Raw genomic sequence first — 25,883 nt, 5'->3', positions numbered from 1 at the left:
GGCATTAATATTTGGTAAAATTCACCATTGAAGACATTTAGGTCAAAAATTTTCCTTATTAGCAGTGTTTTAAAAACAATTTTAGTTTCTTTATAGACTGTTAGTTTATCATAGTACAGTTGAAACAGCGAGTGTGTTCTCACCCTGCCCCACAGCCTGCACTTTTGGGGGATCTTACCCCTTCAGATCTGTGTCAGTTAAAGTTTCAGAACAACTGTAATGCTGTTTCTAATCCTCATTATTGTTCTAGTTTTTCCATTCATCAGCTGTCCGATTGCTGCAGTTGCCTTAGTCAGTTTCTGTTTAGCTAAAGCCAGGCTGGTAGTAGTTTTATCAGAACAGTTGATGGGAACAGTAATGTCCTCCATAGCTGTTGGTTGTTTGAACAATTTGGCCAGGCACACGGTCACTAGGTTCCGTGCCCTTCCCTTGGGGGCCTTATGGGGTCAGAAAGTAGCTCTGCCTTTTGGTTCTGCCCTTTGGAATTTAATGTATGTTTTTGTACATTATAAAGACAGGTTTTTTTTGACCAACCATACAAAGGATGATGTCTTTATTTCTGAAGTTTAAAAACTAAGTTTTCTCAGTGTTGATCTTTTACAATGACATTTCTGTAGTATACTTCTAGGCCAGCTGAACAGATGTGTCAATTTTTACCTTAGTATCTGTTCTTTAAACGTACATAGTGAAATGTTTAGTTTCTATTATTGGATGTTCCTACATTGAAATAAATGTCTTCAAGTTTGCTTAATTTTGAACAACTGATTGAATAGTAAAGGGAAAAGTGACTGCTTAATTTCAGTGTGTTAATTTTTTTCTCCCATGAGGTTGTCATATTAAAAATAACTTTACTAAAACAAAACCAAAATCAAAAATCTTTCATGAAATCCAGAACTTTGCTTAGTCTTAGAAAGAAAAAACATTGCTTTACTTTACTGCAAATAGGCAGGAAGACCAAATGTAGCTTACTCCAGGTTGTGAAACTGTGTGCAGATCTCAGGCTAGCGAGTCACTGGGTTTCTTAGGCTGCTAGATTGTTTCTTGAGCAAGTTCTAGCCAAAGGGCCTTGGTTTTTGTTGTCTTGTCTGCTGAGGAATCACTTTCTTCACTCATTCCACTGATGAAATAGATATTTAGGAAATGATCATTGGTCCACCATTTCTTCTCTCATAGAAGTCTTAGTGATGTTTAGTGTGTTTGTGGATTTATCTGTGTCCCTGTTTTGTTAAGAAGTACTAAGCACTGTACTAAGTACAGTCCTGCACACAGAGAGCACAGACTGTGCTAGGTGATAAGGATCTCTTCCTCTGAGAAAGGTAACTGTCCCACGTAACCTTTCTCCTAGTTTTCTTAATTTTATATGTCTCTTTTTTTTATAGAGGTAATTCTGTGTTTTAATTTTTATTTGTTTGTTTCTTATGTGGTGCTGGGATTTGAACCCCTAGGTCTTGTACATGCTAATCAAGCTAAATCCCAAGCGAGTATCTTTATAGCTATATCTGACTTCCTTATTATTTTATGTGTATGAGTGTTTTTCTTGGTACCAATAGAGAAGATCAGGTCCCCTGGGACTTGAGTTAGAAAAGCTGCTGTATGGGTGCTGGGAATCAAGCCTGGGCCCTCTGAACCTCAGTGCTCTTAACCCCTGAGCTGTCTCTCCAGCCCTTGACTTTGTTATTAATCCCTTGTAATTAAGATGATATTGTAGACTTCATGTCTCACATGTTTTATGTGATCAGATCACAAGTACATATTGGAAAGCTGTGAGAATGGAAACAATAATAAGAATTTAAAATATTGCATTTATAGATAATAAATTTGTTAGTTGCCAGGAGATAAAATAGTTATTTTGGGTGAAGGCAAAGTTAATTAGTAGTACTTATTGGAATTTTTATATTATAGTAATTTTTCATGTATTATTTATTAAATAATTCATTTTTGTCTTTGTCATCCTTTCTATCCCGGTATGTTGAGGTTTTAATTGTGTAGATTGTGTAGCTGAAGGTTAAGATTTGGTGAGAAACTTGGACATTTGGATTGTGATCTGTTACATATGTAAATTTTATGTATTTCTCTTTTCTTTTACTTATTTAGGGATGCTGAGGATTGAAACCAGGGCTCCACATATGCTAGGCAGGTACTCTGTCATCAATAGTTCTCAGCTGACACTACTTGAGATTCTTTTTCTTTTTTATTGGAGAAGAACAGCTCATCTGGAACAGATAGTGGCAAGCTTTATCTAATTGAACTATGGTTCCCTTGATACTTTTTCTTAAAAAATTACTGTTATCATTATTATTTTTTAATCGTAGCCCAGTTTTGAAAGTGTGACCACAGTGAGAAACAAGAGCCACTCTCTGCCCTGTGGAGTTGCTGGTCCTGGAGCAGCTGCCTAATTCTCCTCTGGAGTCATGTATACCTGACATTTCCAAAAGCCACCCCCACCTTAGGTAGACAGGTTGTTTCCACTGCTTTGTGTAATATCAGCTCTTGTTGTGAAAACATTCCCTCTTGTCGATAATTTAGTTCCTGCACCAGCAATTCCAGGGTCACTCAGCTCCTGAGCCAGGGGAAGAGAGCGGAGACAGAGAAGGGTGGCTGATGGCAGTTACGTCAGAGTCTTCAATTGACTGCATAGAAACCTCCTGTACTTCAAGAGTTCTCTGTGAACAAAAGGAAAACCTTTAGTAATTACAGTGTAATTTTATCCAGAAATGAACCTGCTTTTCCATAAAATATTCTGGGATTTCTGATAACCATTATAAAATCAGAGAGAAAGGGCCTAAAGTAGAATAAACATTTAACTTTTTATTTCTTTTTGAAATTAGATAAAGAGAGAAGAATGCAACAAAACCTTACATTCATGGCTGAAGCACAGGCCAGTTCATCGAGGTCTTTTTGTTGCACTAGGCTCTGAAGAAATGGCAGAGAGATTACGGTTATAGAAACAAAGGTTATGCTGGGTGTGGTGGCACACACCTTAATCCCAACTCTCAGGGAGGCAGAGGCAGGGGAATCTTTCTGTGAGTTCTAGGCCAGCCTGGTTTACAGAGTGAGAGTTCCAGGACAGCCAAGGCTATTACACAAAGAAACTCTGTCTTGAAAAAACCAACCCCCCCCCCAAAAAAAAGGGCTATAAGTGATTTCAGTGCAGCATTATCTAGAACAAATGGGTTGTTTTTTTGTAGTAGTTTTATTCCTATGGTTTTTGACATTCAGGATTTTTACATTTCTTTTAGTTTTTCTTTTTCTCCAGTTTGCTTTAAAAATCATCTTTGACATTATTTCATCTTTAGAATGGTGTACTCTTCCTACTGATTTTTTTGCTACTTTGTTAAAATAAGATTAAGACCATTTGAAATAGTCTTACTCAACTGTTACACTGAATTAACCTAAAGATGCTTTATATTTACCAAAATTGAAAGTATCTAATTTTAATTCATAGCCATGTAATTTCACCATGTTTTAAACATTTGACAGCATAAGAAAGCAGGCTGTCAAAGTGGAGCACAGAACAATTTATAGTCAAAGTTAAGCACTTAAAAGCTGTCGGTGATTGGCAGTGATCAGCCCACATTTATACAGAGACACTTGCCTATGGTGGTTTTCTTAGTGTAGTGTCTCAACATTAAAGCAGAGCACTTCTTGATTTTACAGTCACAGTTTAGCTTGTAGTTAGAACCACTATAAGTAAAGAAGAGTTGGAACCATTGCTGAAGAATCACAATAAATGTCAAACCTCTGGGGCCACCTGTCGCACCCCCACCCCCACCCCCCAGCATAAATGAGTTTGCTATTTCCTACCTCATTTTTACAATCTCTTTTACTTTGCTGATAGTGATAGGATCTTGGCTAAATGTGAACGATTCTTTGACATTCTCTTAAATAAGTGATAAGGTATTTGCAAACATGGATTTCTCATGGCTCTTATTTTTAAAAATTCATCTTCTTTCCAACCCTACCATAAAGGAGGTCAGAGCTTAGGTGCAGGAAAGGTAGAGGCACTGTTTTGGTCCTAGTTAATATCGTGGGCTACTTTCACAGCAACATTTTTAGTTTGAAATGGTTTAGTTCTGCAAATCTGTCCTGATTGTAAGGGTGAGATTTAGTTTGGGTCTTTTACTGGCTTTTGAGGTGCTAAGCATTTAGAAATCCCATTGCCATACTAATGTTTGTCACTACAGAATGAGATTAAGAGACATTTAAAGCATTGTGTTTGTCTCTTGTTCTGCTGTGGAGAGTAATTTAACAAGGCATGCCAGTTGGTGGAGCAGAATTACGGGGTCTTCCCATTATTAATCCTTTGCTCCTTGGTAAACTTCAGAGACTCCTTGGCAGATGTTTCTGTGATAGAAAAAGGCATGCATAGTAAAGAGAGAGAAAGAGATACCTTATCTACTTCTAGTTCTTTTTAAAGATTTGTTGCCTTTTGCTGTCACGATCACTACTTGAGGGAAACTTCCCACCTTCATTGGCTTTACTGTAACAATGGCCATAGGCAAGGAATAAAGTATAATCTTACTTCTTGTCCTGTAGAGAGTGAATAAATTAACATGATCTCTCACTTTGTGGAAATGAAATTAATTTTGCTGTGTGCTCATCACATTCATAACAATTTATAATAACTATCCTCTGACACATTATGAAATACTCCCATGTGTGTGCACAGATACATGTATGAAGGTTTTTATTACTGAATTCCTCTAAACATTACAAATGTGACAGTAGTTGAGTCACAATTAGATAGATACTGGTACTCAACACATACTACTTTACAGCTGTTAAATAGAATGAAGTACGTCTGTCCCCTGCACATCTCTCCTGCTATGATGCCTTTAAACTGTGAGCTAAATAACTCCTTCCTCCCCTGAGTTGCTTCATGTCAGGTATTTGGTCTCAGCCATGAGAAAAGTAACTAATTGCTGCTTCTTAGCTATTATTTTTTCATTGTTAAGATTTTTATTAAAAATTCTGCTCATCACAATTGTGGCTCATTTTTCTACAGTGATGCTTCTACAAATTAAGTAAATATTTGTAGAATTTGTTGAGTAATTCTTGTATTATACTACATTAAGAACACACACAAAAAAGAAATTTTACAAAATGTCTGTGACTCATTAAAAAAAAAGTTTTTATTGATTCTTTGTGGATTTCACATCATGCTTCCTGATCCCATTCTTCTCCCTGTCTCTTCATGTCTGCCCTCTGCCCTTGCACCCCTACCCCCTAAATAAAAGAAAGTGTAAAAGAAAAAAAAATCTTGTCATGGAAGCTGTAGTGCAACCCAGTGAGTCACACACTTTACCCTTTAGTCCATTCATCTCTACTTGCAAATGTTCATTGCAGTGAGTCACTGGTATGGCTTGAGGCCTCTGGCTTCTGCTACACTGTCACCACTGGGCCCTCACTGGGACTCCTCTTGGATATCCTATTGTTGTCCTATGTCATGGAGATCCTGCGGCTTTGGATCTGTAGGACTGACCCCATTCACATGTTCCAGTAGTTCATAGATGGGGTGGATGTTGGAGTGGGCCACCTCATAGCTCTGGTTCTGGGCCTGGGTGGTAGCTGGGTTGGTGAGCCTGCCAGCTCTCCCTTGTCTTCACCACCAGGGTGAGCTCTCCAGCACTACCCTGGCTAGCTTGCTTACCTTATGCGTGAGGCAGCAAAGGGTGGGGCCAGTCCCCCTCTCAACGCCTTCAGGGGTGCTCACTGGTACCCACACCACTTGGGCCAGCTCTTCTCTGTTGCCTAGGCGTTCTTAGCTATTTTTATCGAATGTCACAGAATGGCTGTCTAAAGCCTCAAGCCATGATACATTTCTTGACCTTTGAGTTCATATCTTTAGTTGATTATGAAAATGAATGTCATATTGTATAATACCTAAACATCTTACCTCTGCATTTCATTTTTTAACTGTAAATTTCCTTTCATTCATTCATTCATTCATTCATTCATTCATTCCGTGTGTGCACATTTGCATGGTCATGTATGGGTGCATGCAGAAGAGGGTCAGTCAGAGGACAACTTGGAGGAGTCTGTTTTCTTCCATCATTGTGACATCCCTCCAAAGGATTAAGCTCAGGTCCTCAGGCACCTCAGGCACCTCCACCTGCTGACCTGGCTCACTCGTCCCACCTCTCCATTTTACATTTTTATGTTTTCCTTCTCTGTTCATTCCCTTCTGTTGTACCAGGCAGAGATGTTCCTTTGTAGCAATGATTCTCTCACCTGTTTTGATCTAGACTGCTAGGAGTTGTCCTACTCTTCTATAAATATTCAAAGCATTTTGTTCAGGCCTCTCAGCTACTATCATACTCTGAGCATAATAGTCATTGGTGGAAACATCCAGAGAGAGTAGATGTCTGATATTATTATTTTATATAGCAGCATCTGGGTCAGTAGATGGGAGCCAGGAGCCTTAAAAACTAGTCAAGTAATGTAAATACATTTGATAGGAAAAGAAGTGGCCGTTTAGTTTTTTTCTCAGTTACATAAAAAGAAAAGTAGATTTATCTCAACTATTATGGTATAGGATTAAGTATTAAAGGTTAATCTTCAAAGCTAGTTGCATAATTTTGTTTTGAGGTAATGAGGGAGAAACTAGCAAAGAGACAGAGGAGAGGAGTTACTTTAAGGATGTAGAATCTGATTGAGCGACTTGGACAAGATAACACTGGTATCAGGAAATATTTTCAATGAATGAAATCTATGTTTTTTTCTTTCTATAACAGTTTTAAGAATTTAGTGCCACTTTAATGCTTCTCAGTGTTTGCTCTATTGTAATAAACTTCCAGCAATATTCAGCTATGGATATTCTTTGCCTGGCTCTGCATTAGTGTTTTGGCAATAGAATTTATGAGGCTATGGAAAGGGATACAGAAATAGAATAAGCATTTATAATTGGTGTGACCCCTATTGATTCCAGAAGTATTGGCATAGTATTAGGTATAGTATAACAAATACATCAAGGAGCCTGTCAGGGCTGGGTTATCTCAGAGTATAAAGTTGAGTTTTAGGTATCAAGAAACTATCTTTGAGAATAGTATTTTTGGATGTTTTTACTCTGTTAAAGATTCAAGTGTGTACTGCCTACAGGGTTTTCCCCACCCTTAGCCTCACCTTTAGGGTACCACATATCTAGGTGGCAAACAGATTGACTTACAAGACTCAAGACTCAACTAAGTAAAATAGCCATAGCAGTTAATCTGAAATGTTTTATTATGCATATTGCATACTTGAAAACAGATTGAAACATAAGATATAATAACTTAGGTAGACTTACAAATATGGACACAAATTTAATCTCAACTCTGAGTCTAATAGTCCTGTGGGGTAACATAGTTTTGGTAAATTGCATCAGAAACATTTTAAAACTGGTCTGTTCTAAGATCAGAGGTTGTAGTTAAAAAGCCTTTATGTGAGAAGAAAACATTTTAGTCGTGAGCATAAAGATTAGCCTCTGTGATCATACCATTGCTCACTAAGAGGTCACAAGGTGGGCTGAGGACTTGGCTCAGTTGATAAAGTACTTGCTGTGAAAGCATAACGACTGAAGTCTCCCTGAGGACACAGGTCTCCCTCCATGTAGCAACGTGTGCCTGTAATCTGGGTAGGTGACGATGGGAGAATCACCAGGGCTTGCTGGCCAGCCAGTACAGCCCAGTCAGCCAAATCCAAGTGCAGTAAGAAAATATCTTAAAAAAAAAAAAAAAAAAAAAAAAAAAAAGGGTGGGGAGTGATTGAGGAAGACATGGAACATCAACCTCTGGCCTACACAGAAAAGCACAGGCAAGCCTGTGAACCCACTCACATGTGTGGGCATACACAAACCCATGTACACAATGAAATAAAAAAAAAAAACCCACAAAGTATATATAGCTTTTAACTCTTTGAACTAATACCAGGCTCAAGAATTGTCTACCTTTGATAGGTAATTCTTCAAGACTTACTAATCTAGAGGCTTAGCTTGTAAATGTTGCTGTCTGATTACCCAGTTAAATGACATGCTAAAAAGCAAAAAACAAAAGAAAAAGAAAAAAAAAAAAAAACCAAAATACCACACACAAAAAAAACCCCATAGCATTTCTGAGCCTTCAGGGTACATTTTCACATTTCTAGTTGGTATGTGTGTACTCTGCACACATGTTATAAATAATATAAAATACTTGGATTTTCCTATTGTATTCTGCCATCTCCAATTTTTTTTTCTCTTGTACATGTAGATGTCCCCATTTTTGCCAGTATATATACAACCCTCATATTTAGTCATAGTGCAGTAGTAACAATAGTAAAGAATGATTCTTACCCTATTTCTGATCTCTCACTTCTCTGGTGCTTTGAGAAGTAGTCGATCCTGTTTTGTTTATCGTTTTGTGTTGTCCCTCCATCCACCTTTAAAGTGGGCACATCTTACCAGAGTGCCATCAGAAAGATACCAGTGAAGCACCTTGAGCTAATTTAGAGATCACTTTAAGGCAAGCTCAACTTATTTTTGCTAGGTGATAGTTTTATTGTTGCTTTTATATTCTATATTACACCTTTTGGAATATTGCTTAACCAGAGCTGTAAATTCTTGGTGGTGCAATTTCAACAGGATTGTAGAAGAGAATTGTAAGTGATGTACCTGTAGAATAGCTCTAGTCTAGTGGGAAGGCAGAGATACTTGGCAGGGTTTCTGTGTGATAGTTGATTGAATTTACTTGATAATGTTAAAGTATGACTGTTATCATGACGTAAAGGATAAATCTTTACTCCGAGTAGTAAGTTAGATAACCTCCGTTGCTGGTTGCTGAAGAGAGACGAGGTGAGGATCGAGGGCACAGCAGCTGTTCCCCGACAGTGTCAAGGCTTCGTGTGTGCCGTGTTAGCTATGCTCGTTATCATAGCAGTGTGGTATTCCGAAGATTGGTCATATGGTGATCAGAGTAAGAAGAATAACACATGACACAATCATCCACTTCTGTAATTTCTAACATTAGGGAAACTATTTAATGTAGAAATAAAGGCAACATTTGACATTTTAACCTGACCCATCCAGAAATGTCAGAGCAGCAGTCATGATTTGTAGTTAGAAATGAATCAGTCATGACAAAGGAATATACCCAACTTAATTGTTGTTACTGTCGTCCTTTTAAATATCAAAACAAACTTATATGTATTGTTTAGGAAGTTTTGCTTGGATCTTTTATGATAGTAGAAACCATATTCATCCAGGGAGCTTATATATAGCTTCCTATGTTGTCTAGACAGTAAAACTAGGAAATATCTGCAGAGTGATATTTATTTGCTCAGTAATAGCTAGTGTGTGTTTGGGTTGGATATGCTTAGATATCGTTTGTGTAAGATGCTCAGAACCACGTCTTATAAGTTAAATCTAAAGATTAACTTGTTAATTAGATAAATGCCAGTACTTTTCTAATATTTCATTTAGAAATTCACTTAAAGCTGTCTATTTTGTTATTTCTCAAATACCAACCCCTTGGTTTAAAGATCTGTTGTAATAGTACTTCAGAGTAATTAATGACTATCTAGTGGGTAGCTTATGACAGTGTAAGGCTCATCATATTTTCTGAATGATAAATTCCTTTTTCTTGTATTTACAGGAAACCTGTCCAGTTTAAATCGTCTTGGCCTGAGATACAATAGATTGTCAGCAATACCCAGATCATTAGCAAAATGCAGTGCACTTGAGGAGTTAAATTTAGAGAATAATAACATTTCTACTCTACCAGAGGTAAGAAATAGATTAGAGGAAACAAAATGTAAATTGAAACTAGTCTGCAAGAAAATGGAGGGAAATCTAGTCAGTCTTACAGCTGAATTCATAATTTGGTGATTGGGACTGTTTAAACAATGAATATGCAATCACATACCACCACTAAGGTAAATTCTGAAAAAGAAAGTTGTGTATAGGAGCATGCTGTTGCTTATGTGGAGAAGGGGAAACCCAGAGTGTGAGGATCTAGCTGTAGTCTCTTCACTGCTGAGAAGCTGGAGTAAGACCTCTAAGAAAAAGCTGTGTGACTTGATTTAGAACTGGACTGCTCTGTTCAGCTGGAATAGACATGTCTGATAATTGGAAGAATTATCTGTATAGTGTGATTTCTTGTCAAGATTAATACTGGCTATAACTCTTGTGACCCGTTATTACCCCATTGATGCGGTAATGTCAAAGCCTATTTAGTGTATAACAGCCAACAAAGTGGATATTTTAACACCTTGTTTTTAACTTGAATTATGTTGATTCTATTAGAAAAAAAAATTGGTCTAGTAGGAAGTCAATCCCCTTCCCCCCGCAACTGCCTACTCTTGCTTCCTTCTGGTCTCAGTAGAAGAGACAGCTCTTACTAATCATTGCACTCTGGAGCCATCTCCTCATTTGTAGATAATGGGTTTCAGTGTGATATGCAGTTAAATTCTTCCCTTTCCTATATTGAAACAGTGTGTCACTAGTTCTGCATCCTTGGCAATGTGTTTGCTTATTTTATTCAAACATATTATTTATTATTTTTATTATATATTGTATATTATTTATTATTTGTTCAAGCATAGTAACAAATTAAATGAAGGAACTGTAGGCTTACCCATTGACCTTTACAATGTAGTTTCTAAGTGATATCTGAGTGTGTGTGTGTGTGTGTGTGTGTGTGTGTGTGTGTGTGTGTATTTCTGTGTTTCAAGTTCAAGCTTTATGTATGAAGAAAGTTGGGTAAATGCAACTATATATCAATTTACAAAAAGACTTAACTCATTTGATGTGTTTGCTAGGGGAACAAAACATAGAGTCACATCTATTAGTTTGGCTTGTATGTATTTTCAGGAAACATCTTGGAGAATATAAAGATGTTTCCCATGGTTGCAGTTGCTAGGCTAGGCCCCTGAGATTACTATGGCAGTACTTTTTCTTAGCAGAAATGTATCATTTACCTGAGATAAAGAGTGAAGTCCAAGGTATGAGATCCAGCTCCAAGAACCAGACTGGATTTTTGTCCTGTGATAATGATAATTCATATTAATCAAGATGAGTGAGGTTATACCATTTAATACCATCCGCTTTTCTAATGACTCATCCATAATAGATCAATTAGCACATTAATTAGGTCCCTTTTTTTTTCCTTGGTGGTGGTGATGGCTTTTTTTCTTTTAGAGACAAGATCTTGTAGAGTAGGCTTTTTACTTAGTATTTGTTATGTAGCTCATGCTGGTCCTATGCATGTAGCTGTCCCCTTGCCTCGAAGGATTCTTGAGTACTGAGATTATGTGTGTGCCACTGTGCCCAGCTAAATTCTTGAGGAGTTTCCTTTTGGGTGTGGTTTGTGTCCATATTCTTAGATAAAGACTGGGTCCCTATAAACATTTTGAAAATTTTGAAACATTTAAAAAATATAATTATTGGACTGTTAAGATAGGGACATTGCCATAGGTGGTTATTTTCATGTTTAATGTTGTGTAACTGAAATATCAATTTATTGGCATCTATATTACTATGATATTGTAAAAACAAAAACAATGCTACCACAAAAGCCTCTTTGTTCCAGCTATTTATCCCTTTTTTTGCAATCTCTAATCAGCCCTGACCTTTTTTCTCTTTAGTTTTTAAACAGGTACAAGGGACCCCACAAAGATTTTTCCATGCCTTGGGCATGGGAGTATAAACCTTCTTTTTACTTGTGATAAGAGCATTATAAAAAGGACAGCTCTCTGGTTTGAATTTGAAAGGCTGTATGGATATGTATGCATATGTCTCTTTTCAAGTAGAGACACTGGGGAAGCCTTTGATTAGCTTTGTCCAAATATGGGAAATCATTAAGTCTTACTTAAAAAAAATCTATGTGCTTTTGGAAATAGCCTATATCCAGTGCAAATGTGTGATTCTGTTTGTAACAGACTCAGTAAGGAAAACAGTAATATCCATTAGATGCCACTGAAAAGACTTTCAAGCTGAATTAGAGACCATGAATCATGACAGCAGTTTGCAGGAGAGGCTCATTCCTGCAATCAGAGCTGGTAAAAAATTAGTGCATTTTTCTATTTGAAGACATCTGAGACTGGACTAGTATTAATGTAGACATATGCACGTAAAGAAAACATTTGAACAACACTAGGCACATGTGCCCAAGGTTTGAAGCTAAGAGCTGTACACTTATGGTTTCATGTACACTTCAGTATAACCATTGTATTCAGGAACGTGTTGGTATTGTGTTCTCCAAAATATTGTACACCCTAATAAACTTATCTGGGGTCAGAGACAGAACAGCCACTAGATACAAAGGTTAGAAAATGGTGGCACTCACACCTTTAATCCTAGCACTCCAGAGAGGTAGAAATCCCTCTGGATCTCTGTGAGTTCAAGGCCACATTGGAAACGGCCAGGCATGGTGACACACGCCTTTAATCCCAGGGAGTGATGGTAGAAAGGAAAGATATATAATGCGTAAAGACCAGAAACTAGAAGCATTTTGCCTGGTTAAGCTTCAGGCTTTCGAGCAGCAGTTCAGCTGAGAGCCACTGGGATGAGGGCACAGAAGCATCCAGTCTGAGGAAACAAGACCAGCTGAGAAGTTGGCCAGGTGAGGTTAGCTGTGGCTTGTTCTGGTTCTCTGATCATTCCAGAGTTCACCCCAATACCTGGTCCGGGTTTGATTTTATTAATAAGTACCTTTAAGATTAGTGCTACAGGGAACAGACTTTAATTTCCTGGAGTTGACAAAAACTGTTAAAGCAGATGTCAGGTTGGAATCCACAGCCTGTAGCATTTCACAGTTGACATAAGAAATGGAGGCCTCACCAAGCTCCCTTCTTGATGCGCCTTCCCAGAATCTCAGATACTAACATTTTTTCAGTTCAGTAAACAAAGTCATTTGTTACAATAACATTTGTGGCAAGAAACCCAGGAAAACTTCAGTGAAATAGATTGAAAATGTATTTCTTGAATTGTCTGTCATGCAAAGTTTTCTTAATCACCACACTTACCAGTTCTACTACAACAAAAATGTTAAGAATACCTTCTCAGTTTTCTATCTAAAGAACAAGTTTCCGTTTCTGCTCTGTTCTTTCATTACATAGTTATTTCATGCCTTCTGCTGCCCTTGCTATTTATACTGATACCCCAAATTCATCTCTAGCTGATGTTCAACTGCTCCAAGTTTAAACTAACACACTCTAAACTGTAGTCTATGATTGTGTCTTTGAGTGTCTTATCTCAACCTTCTCTCAGTTTCCAGTGTTCTTTTCTTTGAATACAAAGATTTAAAATTTAAGCATTTATTACATACTAGCAAAAACTGTGTCTTCTGTCTCTTTTAGTCTTCACTTGAGCTTATATGGTATCTTTATTTCACACAGTGAATAAACTGTGGTTCAGAAAAGTAACTGGTTAAAATCACAAGGCATTAAAAGATAAAGCTAGGAGTCAAAATTATCTCAGTCAAAATTATTTCTCATATGTTAGTGAACATACCAGTCTCTAATGAGTCTCATCACGAATATTGTGGTTCTGTGGGAGTGGCCCAGATCCCATGAACAGACTCACAGGATGCTGATTTGATATCCCTTGATCCAGACTTTGATAGAGCATCCTCTGTATTACTCATTACTAATGATGATACAATTACATATTATTTCTATTTTTTTCTTAATCAGTGTGCTTTTTTTTTTTTTTTTAAGTAGGGTTTAGTATTATCTCCAGAGATACTTTTATGTCTGCATGCTTGGCACTTCCCTTACATAGTGGGAAGCTAAAATGGGGATCAATAAGGTTATATACTTAGTAAACTCTTGTTTGATGCTTTTCTGCCCTCAAATTTTACCATAGAGAAAAACATCAATATCAGGAAGTGTAATCATCTACTAAATTTAATATTCCTAAAGGAAACATTAATTATTGAACATCTTACCCAGCACAGGTGTTAATGTTAATCTTATACTAACTTAGGGATAGATGCTAGTAAACCTCTGTAGGATTGATCACACAGTGGACTCAGACCATATCTTTCTCATACTGAAATATAGAGTCCATAGAGGTTGCAAACTAGCTACCCACGGGCACTTCACATCCACAGATATGCTTTCTTTACTCCACAGTGTTTCCAATAAATGGAGACCAAATAATAAAAATTGGGAGAGTTTTCCTATTTCTTATGAAATCTAGAAATCTGATACAGTGACTCCATAATTTCTGTCAGGTGAGGCAACAATTTTTTTTTACATGACAAAATAATATACAAGGTAAAATGAAAACCATCACACTGAGGCTGAACAAGGCAACCCACAAGAAGGAAAAGAATCCCAAGAGTAGATGCAAGAATCAGAGACCCACACTCAGGAGTCCCAAATAAATTCTAAGCTGAAAGCTATAATATATATGCAGAAGACCTGGTGCAGACCTGTGTAGGCCCGGTGTTTGCTTCTTCAGTTTCTGTGAGTTCATATGAGCCTTGCTTAGTTGATTTAGCGGGCCTTTTTCTCCTGGTATTCTCTGTTCCCTCTGGCTTTTATATTCTACCCGTCTCCTCTTCCATTGTGTTCCATGAGCTCTAAGGGGAGGGATTTGATGGAGTCATTCCTTCTAGAGCTGTGTAATGTCTGGTTGTGGGTTTCAGCATCTGTTCCCATCTGCCAGAGGGTCTAAATAAGGTATCTATGAGTATAGCAGAATATCATTAGAAGTCATTTTAATGGTACTTTTTTTTTTTTTAAGACCAGTAGTGTTTGGTTTTACCCTAGATCTTTGGGCTATTGTGTGTCTGGTTCTTGGTCCCCCAAGCAGTGTTGGATGTGGGTTCTGTCTCATGAAGTGGGCCTCAGGTCAAATCAGACATTGCTTGGCTACTCCCCTAAGTTCTTTGCCACCATTGCCCTAACATAACTTGCAGGTGGGACAGATTGTAGGTCAAAGATTTCATGGTTGGGTTTGTGTTTACGTTTCTCTTTTGGCAGCCTCCAGAATGCCTTCCTGCACCAAAGACACTAGAATGTAGGGGTGAAGGCTCCATGTAGGTACCATCTTGACTTCTCTGTGTTTAGTGAGTTGTGTAGGTATTGTCTTCAGCAATGGAGCCCCAAGTCAGTTTGCAGAGAGCAACCCATTGTCTCAGCACCAGTCTGGGTTGATTGGGGATTTCTGTGGGACTTCCTTGGCCAACAACTCAAGTGAATGCAGCCTAGTCCCAGTACTAGAAGACTCATTTGGTGATGAGATGGCCAGTTGGGATTCCCTTTCCCCATTATTAGGGGACCTTGTTAAGATTGCCTTCATATAATTTAGGGAATTTCCACTGCACTAGGTTTCCATACCATTCTTCAAGTGCCCCTCAATTTTAACTGTCTCTCCCCACATTTTCTTCCTCTACCCTACCTCCCCTCCCCCTCTGTAGCTAGAGTTTTCCTGCCTTTGCCCACAGTCAGGACAAATCTTTGTCACCCGCCAATCACACAGCTGCTCAGACCCAACCAAGTAAATACAGAGACTTCTATTGGTTACAAACTGTATGGCCGTGGCAGGCTTCTTGCTAACTGTTCTTATATCTTAAATTAATCCATTTCCACAAATCTATACCCTGCCACGTGGCTCATGACTTACCGGCACCATTTCCACAAATCTATACCCTGCCACGTGGCTCATGACTTACCGGCACCTTTTCATGCCGCTTGTCAGGGTGGTGGCTAGCAGTGACTCCTTCTGCCTTCCTGTTCTTTTATTTCTCCTCTCTGTTAGTCCCGCCTATACTTCCTGCCTAGCCACGGGCCAATCAGTGTTTTATTTATTGACCAATCAGAGCAACTTGACATACAGACCAACCCACAGCACAGCCAAGTGCAGACCATCTCAGACACCTGCACTCAGGCCCGTTGTCCTAATCATCCTCTATGCGGACCTGCTGGGTAAAGCCATGAGGAACCCGAGAACGGGCTCCCACAGGACATACAGAACATCCCACAGCACCCCTCCCTATCTGATCCTCCTATTCAAGTCCCCCACCCCTACCCCAGTCCACCCATTGAAATCTATTCTATTTCTCCCTCCTGGGGAGATCCATGTGTCCCCCCCCCCCAGTCCCTTCCTCTATACCTAACCTCTCTGGTCTACAGATTACAGATTGGTTATCATTTTTTTAATGGCTAATATCCACATATAAGTGAATACATACCATATTTATCTTTCTGAGTTTGGGTTACCTCACTCAGGTTGATTTTTTTTTTTTTCTAGTTCCATCCTTTGCCTGCAAATTTTATGATGTCTTTTTTTTTTTTTTTTAAACAGCTGAGTAAATTGTGTAACTGTCCCACATTTTCTTTATTCATTCTTTAGTTGAGGGACATCTAAGTTGTTTCCAGGTTCTGGCTGTTAAGAATAAAGCTGCTCTATGCACATAGTTGACCAGGTGTCCTTATGGTGGGATAGAGCATCCTTTGGGGATATGCCCAAGAGTGGTGTAGCTGGATCTTGAGGAACCACCATGTTGATTTCCATAGTGGCTGTACAAGTTTGCAGTCTCACTGGCAATGGGTGAGTGTTACCTTTATTCCTCATTGTCACAGCATGAACTGTCACTTGTGTTACTGATTTTAGCCATTTTGACAGGCTAAATGTAAGAATCTCAAAGTAGTTTTGATTTGCATTTCCCTGATGATTAAGAATGTTGAACATTAAGTATTTCTCAGCCATTTGAGTTTCCTCTATGGAGAATTCTCTGTTTTTATTTGTACCATTTTTAAATTGGATTATTTAGTTTTTTGATGTCTAGTTTCTTGATTTTTCTTTATATATTTTGGATATTAGACCTCTGTCAGATGTGGAGTTGGTAAAAATATTTTCCCATTCTTTAGGCTGATACTTCATTCAATTGATGGTGACTTTTGAAGCTTTTCAGTTTAAGAGGTCCCATTTATTAGTTTTTTATCTTAATGCCTGTGCTATTGGCAATTTGTTCAGAAAGTCTCCTGTGCCAATGAGTTCAAGGTTATTCTCCACTTTCTCTTATATCAGATTCAGTGTATCTCGTTTTATGTTGTGGTCCTTGATCCCCTTGAACTTGACAGGGTGATAACTATGGATCTATTTTCATTCTTCTACATGTGGACATTCAATTTGACTAATACCATTTGTAAGATGCTTTTTTTTTTTTTGCCCAGTGTGTCCATAAAAAAATCAGGTGTCTATAGGTGTGTGTATTTATGTCTGGGTCTTCAATTCAATTCCATCGATCAACATGTCAGTTTTTATGCCAATACCTGCATTTTGTTGTTGTTGTTGTTTTTATTTTTATTTTTAATTTTTCCTAGCTCTGTAGTACAACTTGAAATTGGGAATGGTGAGACCTGCAGTAATTCTTTTATTGTTTGGGGTTGTTTTTCCATATGAAGTTGAGAATTGTCCTTTCAAGGTCTGAGAAGAATTGTGTTGGAATTTTGGTGGGGATTGATTGAATCTGTAGATTGCTTTTGGTAGAATGGCTATTTTTACTGTGTTGATCCTACTGATCCATGAGCTTGGGAGATCTTTCCATCTTCTGATATTTTCTTTAATTTCTTTCTTCAAAGACCTGAAGTATTTATTATACAAGTCTTTCACTTGCTTGGTTAGAGTTAAAAGGGGGATGTCTCCATGATTTTTTTCTCAGTCTGTTTGTCATTTGTATATAAGAGAGCTACTGATTTTTTAAAAAGTTAATCTTGTATCAAGCCACTCTGCTGGAAATGTTTATCAGCTGTAGGAATCGCCTGGTGGAATTTTTAGGGTCATTTATGTAGGATAGTATTGTATCCTATGCAAATACAGATGGCTTGACTTCTTTTCTTACTTGTATCTTGTTAATCTTCTTCAGTTATCTTAATACTGTAGCTGAGACTTCAAGTACTATATTAAATAGGTATGGGAAGAGTGGACAGCCTTGTCTTGTTCTCTATTTTAGTGGAATTACTTTGAGTTTCTCATCATTTAATTTGATGTTGACTATGGGCTTGCTGTAAATTCTAGGTCTGTGTAGTGATTGTCCCTGAATGTGGTCACAGAACCAGCCTGCTGTTATCCTCTACAAGGCTGCTGCTTTGTTTAAAGTGAATATTACTTCATTTCTGAATGTTATACTTATTTTGTTTTTACAGAGCCTTTTATCCAGTCTTGTAAAATTGAATAGCTTGACCTTAGCTAGAAATTGTTTCCAGTTATATCCAGTGGGAGGTCCATCTCAGTTTTCCACCATTTATTCCCTCAACATGGAACACAATCGAATCAACAAAATCCCATTTGGAATTTTCTCCAGAGCTAAAGTGTTAAGTAAGCTGAATATGAAGGTAAGCCAGTCTGGGGTGTGTGTGTGTGTGTGTGTGTGTGTGTGTGTGTGTGTGTGTGTGTGTGTGTGTGTGTGTGTGTGTGCGCGCGCGCGCGCGCGCATGCGCATGCATGCTGTGATTCTCATTCATATTTTCTCTACTAGTGTGGAGAGTAGGTGATGCCTTGTTGATGAAATCTAAACTGTTAACAAGTATGCTTTAGGACCGTTCTTAGATACCAAATGTCTTCAAATTGAGCATACCCTCAGCAGTTTGTTCTCAAGAAATAATCCTGGGCGTCTGTAGACGTATAACTATAAGCACATATATTGCCTAACCATCTATTTCATAAATGCCAACTTATACCAGAATGGTTTAATTTTTTAAAATAATATATCTAATGAAATAATATGGAACCACCAAAATTGTTGCATTAGACTAAGACAGTGTTAAATATCTATTTCAGTATTCCCAGTTTATTAAATAGAAGATAAAGTATGTAAAACTTTCTCTATATACAGGTTTAAGCTGTTTTAAATGTGCTAGTTATTATATTAAATTCCTAGGTGTTATGTAATTACATTTAGCAGTGCTTTTTAAGACAGTGTTTCTCTTTGGCTGTCGGAGTGATTGATGAGTAACTCTCAGGTTCTTTGCCTGTCCATATGCCCTTCGGTGAGCAGCTTTCACATTTATAAAGTGAATTTATAAGTTTACTGTGGAAGGAAAAAATTATAAGTGCTGTGATTTAATTTATAATGGATAGATTTTAGGTCCAGAGACAATAATGGAAAGGTCATATACCTAATCCTGACTGAGTAGGAATCCAGGAAACCTGGGTTTCTTTGATTCCAGATAGAATGTTCTGTCATAGTATACTACATAGTTTTGGCTTTCTTTAAACTAAGCACCATAACTGTGGCCTTTAGTAATCTAAATCTGCAACAATTTGTTCCTATACTTTGTCATAATAACTCTTTGAATATCTATAAGTAAAAAATGTTAATTCAAGATAATCTTAAAATCTGCATAAAATTTCTTCGTCTGTTCATGTGATGATTGATGCGGTGGTAATAGCCTTCCTGATGATTATTCATGATGTAGCAGTGCCGGTAGCTTAGCTTAGTGGTAGACTTCTTGCACAGCACGCACAAGGCCCTGGGTTCAGGCCCAGTGTAAGTTATAAGTAATGTCTTAGTTTCTAATAGGTTTAGACTATGGCGAAGCAGGTGTTTGCTAGTTTTTGCATTTGAACATAACATTTTAATGGCTCTGATATTGTTAGAGTATATTTGCCTAGTCAGGTATGCCTGAGGTTTCAGTAAAATAAATGTGAAACTATAGAACATTGTCTTAACATTTCTTCAGATGTGATAAAAGATTAACAAAACTTTTTCTTGGAAAAAAAAAGTGAGGTTTGACATTTTTCTCCTTATATATGCACTAGTACTGTTTTTTATAATTTTTAAAACTACATTTATTTATTTGTTCTTGTTTGTATGCTTGAGCAACATGGCTCATTGGGGGAGGTCAAAAGACAATAGTCAGTTCTCTCCTTCCACCATATATGTCCTGCTGGCCAGGCTGCTGGCAAATGCCTTTACCTACTGAGCTCGTTTGCCAGCTTCCTATCCATATCTTTTTTTCCCCCCAAGACAGAGTTTCTCTGTGTAGCTTTGGCACCTTTCTTGGAACTTACTCTGTAGCCTGGGCTGGCCTTGAACTCACAGAAATACACCTGCCTTTGCCTCCTGTGTACTGGGATTAAAGATGTGAGCCACCCGCACCTGGCTCCTATCCATATCTTAATTTGAACATTATTATTTTACTCAGTGATTTCTGTACATTATTATGAGGTAGATAAAACCCACTTGTCACTAGGATCTTTGAAATTTTGAGTGATTTCTCTGTATATTATTGTTTTTTTTTTAATTTTCATTACAAATACCTATATAAGAAGAAAATCTCCTAGTTTAACCTCAAAATAAAATCTTAATTATAATGTTGGAAGTTCAGAGATTTTATTGGTAAGTTTTAGCTCTTGTTTTCTTTTTCTATTTAGATGATAAATATGAGAATAAAAATTTCTGTTTAAGAATTTTGCTTGCCGAGGGAAGTATAAATGGTGGCTTTGTTTCTATGGTTCTACCTGGGTGCTTCTTGTCTCTGCCAGGACAATCAGTTGACATCACTTCCTTTGGATTTTGGAACTTGGACCAGTATGGTAGAATTGAATTTAGCCACAAATCAGCTTACAAAGATCCCAGAGGATGTGTCTGGTCTTGTTTCCCTTGAGGTGAGTGAATTGCTTACTTTCCTTAAGTGAATATTTTAAAGAATTTTGAATAAGTAATCAGGTTATTAATACTTGTAATTATTCACTGTCAAAATACTTCAGTCTTAAGGCAAATAGTTAATTTTGTTTTTCCTTTTAAAATTTAGTTAATAAATTATTTCCTTGTTTTTATTAGTTTGTAAATAATTGAATTAAAGTCTCTTTGTAGTACCTACATTAGTTTTAAAATGATATATTAGTCAATTAAATATTTAATTTTTTTATAATTGTTATGCTTAATAGTAATTTTGGGGAATTAGTATTGCTTAATAAGCTTTAATCTGCATAAGAATCCTGTGTAATGTTATTTCATGAGTCATGAAATGCTCTCAATCGTTTCTGTTTAGGTTCTAATATTATCGAACAATCTTCTGAAGAAGCTTCCCCATGGTCTTGGAAACCTTAGAAAGTTACGAGAATTAGACCTAGAGGAGAACAAACTGGAGTCCTTGCCCAATGAGATTGCTTATCTCAAGGATTTACAGGTGAAACTCCTTCCTGGTGGTCTTAGAATTGGATGACTAAAGGTCTTGGAAACTATTCCAAATTACAAGTTTTTCTTAAGATTCTGATATAATTCTCCACCTAAAGATTTTTGTCTTATTTTCCTTTATGAACATAAAATACACTGTCTGCTTTTATTTTCCTAGCAAATGAAAAATTTTGAAAGAAAATCTTGTGATTTACCAAGCAAGTTTTACCCAATTTAATTTCTGTTAGTTTATTTTATTCATTAGTTATATCATTTTAAGTTTACATCAGTTGTAGGAAATGTATGTGTAACTTTTTTATTTTGTTAATCTTCTAGAAATTAGTCTTGACAAACAACCAGTTGACCACTCTTCCCAGAGGCATTGGTCACCTCACCAACCTCACACACCTTGGCCTTGGAGAGAACCTGCTAACTCACCTTCCTGAGGAAATTGGTATGAACCTGTGGACGCTTAACACTGCTGATTGATTTGTCCTTTCAAACATATAGGCTTGATAAACACACTGTTTTGTAAAGTCATTTACATCAAACTCAAGGCTTTTAATGGAATGCCAGTGGTTTTCTTATAAGTTCTTAGAATTAATACTGTATGGAGAATGGTTAGAGTGCTTATGCTGTCAATAGACCTTATCTATGACTCTCAATGTAGAATTATCTTCTGTTCTTCCAAACTTAATAGTTAGATGGGCTTGAATTAAATTAGCAATGTCTGTGCTGTGAGGACATTACTGTTTTTGTCATCTTTACTTAGATTTTGTTTATAATAAACAGTATGGGAACTACAAGTGTAAGCCACCATTCATAGCTTCCAGAAGAACATTCCTCATAGAGATTTAGGATTTAGATTTAGATTTACAGTAGTATTTTATTGCTATCAATGCCTGAAGTTACTTTTAGAATTTTTTCCAAATATTTGTATCTATTATTTATATAATTAATACGACCACTTTGAATTTAGACAGTGCAAGTTGTAATCCTGTTTTATAGTATTTTAGTAGTTCCTAAGTAATTCTATGAATTATGATCTTTTCTTTATAGTGTCCTGTTCTGGAAGCAAGATAAAGTAGTAAAGAATGTTTTTGGAAATGGTAGACAATTTAAAATTTGATTCTACCACTTTCTTTGCTTTGTAGTTTTGGATAGAGACTGTCTGCCACTAATGTCTTACTGTAAACCAGGACAGTAACTTATTTCATATAGGCTGTTCTGAGATTAAATATCCTACATGTAGACCAATCTGTCCTGCTGGCTGTTGTTTTATTACTTTCCTAATGCCATTGGCAAGTAGTCCACGTTTTGACTTTGAAAATAGAGGTTTAAAAATCCTTATGTGAACTCTCAACTGTGCCAAAAGAATGTCTGAAAATGGAGTTTTTCCACAAACCTCTGAAGCTTCAAAACCACTGTGATTTCATTGGTATAAAGAGTGGCCTATACATTGGGGTTTTAAAAAGTCTCCCCAGTTGATTTCAATAATAATAAAGGCGAGAATTGGAAGAGTAGTAATTAATTTTTTTCTTTCCCTGAACAGGTACACTGGAAAACCTAGAAGAACTGTATTTGAATGACAACCCCAATCTTCATAGCCTCCCCTTTGAGCTGGCTCTCTGCAGCAAGCTATCAATCATGAGCATTGAGAACTGTCCACTCAGTCACCTCCCACCTCAGATTGTTGCTGGAGGGCCTTCGTTCATTATTCAGTTTTTAAAGATGCAGGGTCCATATCGTGCCATGGTCTGATGTAAACTGCTGGTCCCACACACTGTTCAAAAATAGACTGCCATTATGTTTCATATCTATATCTGTATCTGTGGATATTGATCTATGGCAGATTTATAAAGACTGCATTATGTGTTTCTGCTAATAGAGGAATCATAGCCATTTAGATTTTTTTAATTCTGTAAAGAAAAAGGCTTATATAAGTTTTCTTTGCTAAATTTGATGGATGGTTTTCTGTTATGTAATCTGATATGCCAGTTTGTTTAAAAATCTTCCAACAAATTATGAAGTCATTAAATTTAAGGGATAAAGTAATATAGTTAGATATGTGTTCCTTTTAGGAAAATGTGGGCCAAAAATTTTGTTGCAACTTTTCATATACATTTCCCCTTAAAATTGTCAGATTTTTATAATAGCATAAGCCCTGAAGGTAGACTTTTTCTTTAACTTATTTTGAAATTTGAAATTTAAATTTTATATATTGTTTACAGTCAGAGTAAATCACTGGATTATTTTGATTTGCTCTGTTTCAATCAGTCAGATACAGAGTTTATATTCTCTGTTAAAGAATTTGCATCAGTTAGTTTAATTATTGTAAGATACTTTGTTGAAAAGGCTGGCAAACAGAAAATACACATTTAGAAATCAAAATTTCCATTACTTTTATTTCTTTAATGAACTGTAAAGTAAATATCTGGAGTGAATCCTTGGGGTGGGGTACTGAGACCTTTCCTAGAATAAGTATTTTTACTTTTGGGGAGCAGAAATCTGTGGTGAAAGGTTTTCTTTTCTTTTCCATTCCTGTAAGTTGCAGATCCACAAAAATTTAATGGAAATTTGGCAAATAAATTACACATAAACTCACATTCTATATATGTATATACAATGCTATATAGATATGTATTTATTATATCATAAACTACAGTAGGTAACTTTAAAGACTTTCCCCTTTCCTTGTACAATGAGATGAATGTCTCTCTAAAGACTGCAGTCTGTGTATGTTTCAAGGTTATTTAACAGTGTACTATGGTTTTATATCTTGACTCGCCTTGTACATCTTTCTGTTCTGGAGTATCTGTGTCTAAGCACAATATCTTCACACTGTGCTGTATTGCTGCTGAACTAAATGCACTTTTCCCATGTATGGGGCACTGGCTTCAAACAATTCAGTTCAGTACCACCATTTTCAGTCTCATCTTTTCCTTGTTAGGAGGTGGTGTAGTACAGTTAGGGAAAGACGGCACCTTGCATTGACACCATTGGTAGTTCCATGGAAGTTGTGTGGGATGTGCATGTACTATTTGATAGTATTTTCTTTTGCTTTACTGCCTTTACAAAGAGCAAAATTGTAAATGTGTGCCCCTTACATAGTACTCTCATTTTTGGTAGTGTTGGTCTAGGTCAGTTTAGTTATTGAAGAGACCCCCCAACAGAGCAAGTGCATCCTAGATACCATCCCAAAACATACCTTCCATATAATGAATAACTGTTATATATAATTAAATATTGCTGCTTATTTTTCTGTTTTTCCTCCCCTCATTTTTTTGGGCATTTTGTTCTAAACAACTATTTTTTAAAATTAAAACTGTAGTATCAAGATAAAAATTATGACTTTTGCTTTTCCTGGCACTCAAACTCAAGACTGGGTTTGAGGTCAAGTCTGATTTCATAATTGTCAAATTTGTAAGGAGCAACTAAGAAATGAAAGGCAGGTAAAGATATAAAACCCTTGAGTGCTTAAATGTGCTGTAAAACTATTGTAGATGTTCACTGGATTTTACAAAGTAATATCCTTTCTCCTTTCCATCTACTGTGGCTTTTCAGTTAAGATTTTGTTTATAAAAGGAATTTATTACAGTTCTACCTAGAGCTTGTGTGTGTGCATTTTTTGTTTGTTTTTTTTTTTTTTTAAATCATATCCGTATGTATTGATATTAAGGTCATGGAACTTAAACTTGAGAGGTAGTGGTCTAGTGTCTTTCCTTGTAAAACATGGTTTTTCAAAATGAAAATATATGAGAAATGTTAAACAATTTGGTTTCCCTACATTTATTTAAGTTATTCTATAATAGAGGTGGAAAATGATCACAGTCTTACACGTAGAAATGCTACATATAGTGTATTATTAACCTTTTTCAGATGTAAACTATAGATCTTCAGAGCTGTCTTGGAAGATCCCTTTAATTTCATGACTGTTTCTACTAAGAAACTAGACTCCAATTAAGAGGAGGAATACCAGTGAAATAAAGATACTTAATCCTTGAGTAAGGGATGATGAATGACTGGCTACATGAGAGTTAATTTTTTTTTCTTGAAACGTCAATGGGACTAATTGCCATATTTAAAAAGTTGCTTTTCTAGCTGGGCGGTGGTGGTGCATACCTTTAATCCCAGCACTCGGGAGGCAGAGCCAGTTGGATCTCTGTGAGTTCGAGGCCAGCCTGGTCTACAGAGTGAGATCCAGGACATGCACCAAAACTGCGCGGAGAAACTGTTTTGAAAACAAACAAAAAGTTGCCTTTCTTTTAAAAGAATAATGTTTTGACACTCCATAAGATTTGGCTAATGAAATAAAAATCATAGACTATTGTCAGAAACATGTAAATTTTGGTTTGTTAATCTGTAGCAGTTAAATGGAAACATCAGAGTTTCTTATGTAGGTGTTTATTTAGAACTTCATACAGAATGGAGAGATGGTGGTTTATAGATGAATATTAATAAAAACAGAAACTCTTGGAGAGACAAGAAAACAAACGTTCATTAATACTTACTTTAAAGGTGGGGAATGCAGTTGGAGTTAATTCTGAAAGTTTCTAATTAAATTTGTGTGGTCTGAGCTATTTAAAGTGAACAAATTTCAGCTGGGATGTAGCTAAGTCTAAAATGTAGCCTATCATTCACAAGATCTTAGTTCAACCCCAGTATCCCCACCTCCAATAATATCAAACAAAAACCACCTCATAAGAAAAGAAGAAATGAATACACTTAACCACACATGATGGTTCAAACTCAAGGCTGATGCAGGATGAGCTCAAGTTCAATAATAGTCTGGGTAACATA

The 25,883-nt window shown here is 36.7% G+C and overlaps 1 protein-coding gene across 2 annotated transcripts in view; it reads left to right on the top strand.

The window, feature by feature from the left end:
- Window positions 1–25,087, top strand: part of Shoc2 (SHOC2 leucine rich repeat scaffold protein) — an 83,685-nt gene extending 58,598 nt beyond the window's left edge. Inside the window, exons 3-8 of one of the 2 annotated variants that reach the window (XM_037206088.1) lie at window positions 9,606–9,736; window positions 18,109–18,297; window positions 20,450–20,572; window positions 20,959–21,096; window positions 21,420–21,537; window positions 22,636–25,087. In XM_037206088.1, the coding sequence (XP_037061983.1) occupies window positions 9,606–9,736; window positions 18,109–18,297; window positions 20,450–20,572; window positions 20,959–21,096; window positions 21,420–21,537; window positions 22,636–22,844 (908 nt within the window). In that variant the 3' untranslated portion in view covers window positions 22,845–25,087. The remainder of the gene's footprint in view (window positions 1–9,605; window positions 9,737–18,108; window positions 18,298–20,449; window positions 20,573–20,958; window positions 21,097–21,419; window positions 21,538–22,635) is intronic. The other variant, XM_028875067.2, reaches the window with a different exon arrangement.
- The last annotated feature ends 796 nt before the right edge of the window (window positions 25,088–25,883 follow it).

The sequence above is a fragment of the Peromyscus leucopus genome, chromosome 1, assembly GCF_004664715.2.
Source record: "Peromyscus leucopus breed LL Stock chromosome 1, UCI_PerLeu_2.1, whole genome shotgun sequence".
In the NCBI taxonomy this organism is placed as follows: domain Eukaryota; kingdom Metazoa; phylum Chordata; class Mammalia; order Rodentia; family Cricetidae; genus Peromyscus; species Peromyscus leucopus.
This window is presented reverse-complemented; position numbering and strand designations above follow the sequence as displayed.